Below are 8,319 nucleotides of genomic sequence, written 5' to 3' on the forward strand. Positions count from 1 at the left end.
TAGACACACACACACACACGGACACAAAGACAGTAAAAATACACATATATGACCATACAGACAGAGCTAACAGAGCGGTAAAAGCCAAACGCTTCTCTGCATCGTTGTTGATGCATCTATGAGTGCATGCATGTATCTCTGAGTTCAAGTGTGCATCACGTCTCCTCTGTCGCCCTCCCGTCTGCTTTCTCAGACAGACGTCCTTGTAGGGGACGTAAGATGGATGCTCAGTGAGTAAGATCTGTCCTGAGTCACATCTGCCTCCCACCCTGACAGCCTGCCTGCCTGCCTCGTTTGATGACTGGCTGCATCATATCTCCTACCCAACCCCCCTTCCACCACCCCGTATAATTACACTACAGTTCCCATTTGTCCGCTGCGCATAAACAGCTCTTCCTGAAACCCATTGCTGTCTTCTATTAGATCCCAGAACCATCAGCAGGCCTAAGGATGATTCTGACTGTCAGTCGGCCCAGACAGCCAGCCAGCCCGAGCCATGCCTGGACAACAATCACATTATCCAAACACAGGAACACAGACAGAGAGAGAAATACAGCAATCAATATTGTACACTGACGTCTGTCTGACCACTTAAGTTCCTCCCAACAAGACGCTTCCCACCACAACTGAAAGAGGATATTCAGCTTGAGCAAATGTTCATAAGACCATGTGAGCAGAAGTACAGCAGAAACTGATAGATTTCTGCCCTCTGCATATTCAGTTGCAGCACACTGCAGCTCGTATGAGGAATTATGGGATAAGATTTCAGAGCGTTCCTGTCGCTGCAGTTCCTGTTATGAAGCAGTGACATATTTGCCATGTCAGAAAAACAAAGAAATCAGACAGTTTAATCAAAATATTTGACTCTCACTACTCTCACTTACGTTACCGCCGAACAAAGGTTTATCTGTGTTCTGACTGGCTGGCTACGGCTTTGTCAGGTCTCTGTCAGGCAGAGTGAGTGGTCCAGCACACATCAGCGACACCTCCCCAGTCATCCATCTCTTTCTCTCTCTCTCCTCTCTCCCGCCTCTGCACTTTTCACTTTGACAAATGTACAAGAACAGGCCGCTCCTGCAGGACTGTGGGAGGCGGGGAGGGGAGGTATGGATTGGGGGGGTTTGGATTTGATAGATAAATGTCTGAGGATAGCGTTACTGCTTGCTCTCGCTTCATGTGTGTGTGCATGCAGACTGCATATTCAAGTGCAGGTGTGTGTGCGCACGCGGACTGTTGAGTAGACTGTTTTTGTGAGGCTACCACCCGGACAGCTCATCTCAATAGCACATTAATGTTTAATGGGGACTAAAAATATCTGACATTATAATGCTCTGTGGGCTTTTTGTATGACGTCTGCGGTCGCAGTCGTTTGTAGAAAATCAAACATTTCCAAACCACAGATTCATGGTAACTTTTAACAGACACTTATTTGTTTTTTATGTGTTGAAAGGAACAAAATAATTTGTCTGTTAGTGTAATTACGAGATTCTCTGTGTCCTACCAACAAGACATCCTAATAACCTTTCCATAGTGCTCAAAACATAACAAGCAGCTACGTCGTGCATTCATGGCCAGAGCAGAATAATGAATCAATTCTGACTGGATCATGACTTTAAGCCATACAGTGATTTGTTTCAATTGTTTTATTTCATGGAAAAGTGAATAATTGTAGCATGAAGAACAATGAGCACTGTATCGTCCACTGTCTTGCAAGTGAACAGCAGTAAATGGGATGATGTATGAGCATGCACCTGCTGGCATTTCAGTAAAGTGGTGGGTCTTACCTGCAGACTTGGGAGTGAATTTGTCCCTGTTGGCAGCACACACAGCCAGCAACCTGTAGCCCAGGTCCAAGTCAAACCCCTGCTGAGCAGCAACGCGACTTACCACCTGGAAAAAGAGCAATGGACCATAAGTATAGCTGCTGACCTTCAGGTTTACATCACTGCAAATGTCATACATGTTTCAGTTCGATCAACTAATCAATTAACCGTTGCATCTATCTATCTATCTATCTATCTATCTATCTATCATAAACTGCACTTTCTTATGCAATACCATAAACTATCTATCTTTTACACGAATAATGAATGCTAAATAAACAGTAAGCCATAGTTAAGACATCTTTCACTTTCTTAATTGTGTTAATATTTTGAGCCTCTGCTATCATTTAACTTAATTTGTCTTCAGACAGACGCACATACAATAAACACTCACACACCCACACACACATACACACAGACGCAGTGAGATTAATGTGGAGTCTGCAGTCTGGATTGCTCCAGTGATCCACAGTTGGGACGAGTCTGATGACTGCATCAACCTCCAAGAGAGGTGAGGGAGCCAAACCACAGTCGCTCTGCAGAACGAGCAGAGTCTCTGAAAGGTTATCCTCAAACAAGCCCGCTCTCTGGCCCTAAAGTGAACAGAGTTTGTCTCTTGGCTTAAGGTTGCCGGTTAAATGACCCAAACAGACCAGGAAAATGTGGAAATAATAGGTATTGCTATATCTCTCACTGCTGATGTGAGACCAGTTTATCTGTGCGAATGTATTAGAGAGCAGTGTAGAAAAAAAGTATGTTTCAGCAGCGTCCCCTGGGCGAACAAAGGTTAGAAATCCTCTTTTTCTCCTTCAATTTTGAGAGGAACCAGTCCCCAGCCGTAAGATTTTAATAATCCTTTTGTGATAATGACTTCAGAAAGAGGTTGAACATTTATGGGACACGAAGCAGGAGCCTCCCAGACTCTTATACAATGTTAAAGGGGATGCTGAGTGACGTTAAACAGGACTCAGGAGACAGGGGTAAATCATCATTAGCAGGGAAACCCCTTCGCTTTTATCTGCTAACAGATGACAACTCCTCTGCTCCCTCTGACCTCAAAACACAGATTACTGTTAACAAGGTCAGCTGGGGTGCCTTTTCGAGAGCCAACATAACAGCTAGCAGTGATCATAAAGTGCCTTTGTCGCAGGTAATATGGCTGCTTGAGCCCTGAATGAAAAACTATAGAAATTATGTCAATGAAAAGGTTTTATTTGATTGTTTTAATCAAGCAATGGTAATAACCAATTCTACAGTTCAAGTAAATCATGTTACATTTATTTGAAGCTTTTTAGGAGACATGAGCATGTCATTCCAGGGATGAATACTTCACAACATAATCTATTCAACTCAACCATATTAAGCAAATGATGACGATTCTGACAAGTGGTCGACTCATGTTGTTGTCAGTCGTTTAATTTCCTGCGTGAGTGAGTCTGCCCTACAGTTTGTAGAAGGCAGGCAGCCAGCTGCAGAGGCTAGCATAGATTCAACACGGATTTAACAGTGTTTCACCTCATAAGCCTTTTTCAGCTTAATCTCCCTCTGAGGATGTACATCCAGGCCCATATTCCTGTCAATACGAAAACAGTGCTGTAAGAGGTGCTGGAGGGTTACTGGGCCATTCATATTCTTGTTTGTCTATTCGCTGGAGAAAAAGAAGCATCAGTTTTGCAGTTTATTTCCGCTTGTTGTTGAAACAGTTGTATGTGAAAGACAGCTCCTACTGAACTAAGTGGGCGATTTTACAAAACTGTGGTACTAAAGGCAAAAATAGTACAGATGTCTGCTGTATGCACTGACATTACCCACACTCTTGATACAGTATGCATGAAAAAAAGACAAAAAAAAGCCACAAATTGTCGCACAGACAGAGCTAATAGTGCAGCACTGACAGCTCAGTTATGTCATCTTTTTATTGGCTCTGGAGCCGATACTCCACCGGGGATCGGAGGATGACCTCCACATGTACAACACGCCAGAGGGAACAGGCATCTCTACATGAGGCATACATTCAATTTCACTCAGCTACGACATATATCATGGACTATGATTGAAAGAGATGCACTCTGATACATCACGTCATGAAGACAAAAATCCCTGAAAGAATGCATGGACTTGTTACGCGCTGTAATTCTCCAGATAAGAAGCCGTTTGCTCTCCGAGTCTGATGAAACAATTTAGCTGATGGAAACAGCCCCATGCTGAGAGGGATCTCAGTGGTGGGCTCCATTGTATGGCTCTTTATCAGCCTTTAAGAGGCTTTTATTGTGATTTACACATTAATGAGCATTTATCTGTTTGCTCACGCTACCACTTCAGCTGGGGACAATGTTCCTTCAGTGATTAAAAGACTGATCCTAGCGATAAACGCGTGAAACTTTAAATTCTCTGCTCTAAAACCTCTTTCACACGTGTGACTGTATATGTAAGTACGTGTGTGCGTTAGAGTTTTTTCACACACCTGGTGCAGGCCAGCTCTCTGGCCCTGCGCCCAGATGGATGAATGGTAGCTGGTGAACTGAAAGGCGGTAGCCAGAGGTGAATGGCTACCCACAGTCCCGTTCAAGCCTCTTTTTTGTTGTGTGTGTGTAAAGCACAAAGTGGAGAGAAGCAGCGGGTGACAAGGACTTTAACCAGTGTCACTGGCCCCTGGCGGCCTGAGCAGCTGCCTTGGATAACTGCTGGATACAAACCTAATACTGCTACTACCCGTTTTTACTCACATTTGTAGGGGAAAAAAAGATATAACCCAAATACAATATGAATATGGACACAGAAGTGGACACAACATCCCATCTTTTTTCCCCAAGTATCCACAATCTAATTATTGTTTTGCTCGGGTCTCCTAAAAAGTACCTGAAAAACCCTAAGAAAACCATAATTAGTGTTTGCATACCGTCAGACATCCCATGAGACTTTGCTCGAAAGGTCGCTGGAAGGCCCGGGGATCTCCACACCAGTCGAGCAGCTCAGTAGCTGCTGAGTGGAAGTTGGCCGGGTTCTGTAAGTGCTGTGCAAACACAGAGAAAGGAGACACCCGTTAGAAACAATGGGAAATAATGAGCGTTATTTTTTTCAGATTAAGTACAAATTGGAAAAACACTGAAACCAAATAGTTTTGCAGCCTTGCGCTCTACCTCCAAACCGCCTAGATTTAATGTCTTGTGTTTCTGCACAACCCTGTGAGGACCTTGACTCCTTCCAATGAACGCCCACTCAGGGCTCTGCTGCATTGTGGGAAGAAGATCACACCCATATCAACAATGATGCCAGTGTTTCCTGTTAATCTCTCTTGGCAACACCCAGCCCTCACCCCCATGACCCACACAGCAACCGAATCTTTCCCTCCAATCCTCCTCCTCTCTCTTCCCCCTCATTCATTGCCTGTTTTCAGAATGTAACAGAGCCTCTGCACCAGAAGTCCACTGGCTGGCTTGGCTGTTCACAAAGAAAACAACCTTGGTCCTGGCAGCTATGTGTGCAGACTGAATACGCGCCGTTGGTGTGTTGTCTAATCTCTTTCAGTCTCTGTCTGTCTCTCTCGCTTGTTCACTGAGGCCTGAAACAGTTGAGTCTTTTCTTCCCAGTGTCTGAAGGCTACTCAGGCTGGCAGGACACAATAAGCGGTTTTAAAATTGGGCTCCCTTTCTTCACGGCTCAGGAGGTTAATAGCTCTGAAATGGCGCAGAGCTGCAGCTTGTTCAGTCGGCGAGATTGAGCCCACTTGAAAGCATTTATTATTCTCATCTGGAGCTGAAGCGTTTTGTTTTGTGTGTTCTTGCAGAGAAGGTAGAACTATTGTCTTTAGGGGGCAGCAGAGGTGAGCGTTTTTTGAAAGGGCAGCTTTTTGGCGGTGGGTGACAAAAGGGCTCTTCGGTGCGAACGAGGCCTAACATGTCAGGCAGAGAAAATCTCTGAGAGCTTCCAATGATATCATGAGCTTCAAGAGAGGCCTTGAGTGACTCATCTTTTTTGATGTGAAGATTAGCCATTGTAGAGTTAGCTGTGGCCTCTCACAGGGGTTTGACTGATGATGAAGAGACGCAGGGAGAGTGAGAGAAAGTGAGAGATGCTCTTGTTGAGTGAGAGGGAGGAGAAGAGCCTGTTCTAGATGAGTGATATAATCTGGCATTATTGCTGCTTGATGGGAGGCGTATCAGCCTCCAGCGCGAGTGGAATCAGAACTAGCACAGCAGGGGCTGTCTGTCTAGATCTGAACTCACAGCTCCTCCTGCTGCAGCGCTCGCCACCGACTCTGCCTGACAACCTCGACTCTGGTGCGAGGGGGAGGACAGCAGAGTGAAATAGCTCCACTGAGTTTTGGGAGGAGGATGGGGCCTGAGCTGTTCTTGTTGTTGTTGCTCTTCAGGGTTGGATGAGGACAGAAACGGGGAGGTGGGGGGAGAGGGCTGAGCAGCGATGGGGTTTCAGCAGACAAAGAGCCAGACGTTTGACAGACTGTCCTCTGTGAGATGATGGACTGACTTACCCCTTTTCAGGCCAGCCGAGGATCAGGCTGTTCAGTGCCTACCTGGCTGCATAAAAAACAGCATAACACCTGGCTCTCTGCCAGCGGCTTTCCCCAAACCAAAACAACACCCTGCTAGCAGACCCGCCACAAGCTCAGAGCTCACTGACTAACTCACTGCCTTTGAAGTCGCGGAGTATATAAACCGAAGTACAATTAGAGCATTTATTAAGCTAGACGTGTTAACTCAGGCTATTTAGGGCTTATCAGTGACGCCTGAGAAAATAATTGAGGAGGCTTTGTAAAGTGAGTAGTGTCAGTTCCGCCAAATTTGACTCGTTTTGGAAATAAGGCTTTTCCATGATTTCGACGTCAAGCACATCGCTACATGCAAAGTAGCAAAGAAGTGAGGCAATAAGAGCCTGTTCATATAAAGGTTACTATAGTGGGTGCTCAGGAGTTTAGGTGGGGGTGGGATGGGGAGGGGCACAGAGAAAAGGGATATGTCACCTCATAATCGCAAGCTCAAAGCGCCATAATTCACTGATTCACTGGAAGGCATGGTGTCATATGGATGTTGGGAGATATAAAGGATCACACCCACATAGCATAAACAAATAAGCCCACAGCCAGCCAGCCAGCCAGCCAGCCAGCCAGCCAGCCAGCCAGCGACTTTGTGTAGACTATTAATCACAGGCAGAGGCGGTAGCCCTGGGTTATGTCTGCCTGTCTGTCTGACTGTGTCTTTCTGCCTGTATATGTCTGCGAGGAGTCTCCTGAAAGCTGGCAGTCAAGGAAGCATTTCAGCAAAACCACAACAAGGGCCGGCATACGTCAAGAGTCAGGAACGTGATGTAAGGGAGCACAGGACCAGGAGGGGGGTAAAAAAAAAAAACCCGAAGTAGAGTCTGTTATGTTGCTAGTCTCTTTGAAGTCTCTTCTTGTGCTCACTGCCAGATTTGCCTCCCTCACTCTCCCTCTATGACCCCATGCAACATGATCTGTGTGACTGGAGCTAATGGCCAGAAAAACTGATGCCCATATAAGGTGCTGAGAGGAGAAAGGAGTGTAGGAAAGGAGAGGAAATGCAGATTCTTGTGTCTTTGCCTCTAGAGTCCATGTCTGCATAGTACTGAAAGAAGTTAAAAGAGGACCAACAGGCTGCTACACATGAGTCTTTATACACACCTGTTTGATGCACTGCAGCCTGTCATTGGTCTGCTGGATGTGCCGGTCCATTGATGGTAACGTGTTCATCTTGATGTCTCTACCGGGACGCCATTAAAAGTTCTTTACTCTGTAAAAGAAGAGGAGGAGGAGGAGGAGAGGTACATCTGTTAGAACAGGTTTTTGTCGGGTCGCCCATGTGAAGAGTTTGTAGCCTGTGAAGTTCAAACAGCATTTCAGCAGCTTGACAAATTCTCAAACAGGGAAGCCAGCTTGTTTAAGAAGTGACTCATCGAAGGGCTTGATCCGCCTCAAGCGTGCTTTTTTACATTTTTTTTGGCAAATGCATGAAACTGAGATGTTCCACAGCAGCACCGTTAACGACAAACAGAAACATGATGAAACTGAAAGGAAACTATTGCTTTATGTTACCTACGGGAGAAAAATCACACTCACAGCAAACCATGTTATCTTTAAAGAAGCACACCTCACATTCAAGGTTATCAGTGTGGCATAGACAACTCATTTATGCCCACATCTAACAGCAGATAAGGTTCGGCTTTACAGCATTTCTTTCTCTCTGTGTATATCTTGTTCTGATCCAACAGCAAGAACAATTTCAGCCCCACGCTCACTGACCATCTTGGAGAAATGGGTTGGAGGCTGGATTAATAGGTATCGTGCTGGTTTGCCAGCGAGGCCTCCATCCCTCACCATCTCTGTGTTTATCTCCATCAGTGTTGGTCCGCCTCACATTCCTCCATACAAAAGGCGAACTGAGAAACCACAGGTGGGTGTGTGTGTGTGGGGGGGGGGGGGGGGGGGGGGGGGGCTCTAGAAAGCTGCTCAGTACTGATA

At 45.7% G+C, this 8,319-nt stretch overlaps 1 protein-coding gene across 1 annotated transcript in view; it reads right to left on the reverse strand.

Moving 5' to 3' along the window:
• zmiz1a (zinc finger, MIZ-type containing 1a) overlaps window positions 1-7,551 on the reverse strand; it is a 29,957-nt gene extending 22,406 nt beyond the window's left edge. Inside the window, exons 1-3 of the mRNA XM_070916501.1 lie at window positions 7,483-7,551; window positions 4,723-4,836; window positions 1,785-1,890 (exon numbers count right to left, since the gene is read on the reverse strand). Coding sequence (XP_070772602.1) covers window positions 1,785-1,890; window positions 4,723-4,836; window positions 7,483-7,551 — 289 coding nt within the window. The remainder of the gene's footprint in view (window positions 1-1,784; window positions 1,891-4,722; window positions 4,837-7,482) is intronic.
• Window positions 7,552-8,319: the final 768 nt, after the last annotated feature.

The sequence above is a fragment of the Enoplosus armatus genome, chromosome 12 (assembly GCF_043641665.1).
Source record: "Enoplosus armatus isolate fEnoArm2 chromosome 12, fEnoArm2.hap1, whole genome shotgun sequence".
Taxonomy (NCBI): Eukaryota; Metazoa; Chordata; class Actinopteri; order Centrarchiformes; family Enoplosidae; genus Enoplosus; species Enoplosus armatus.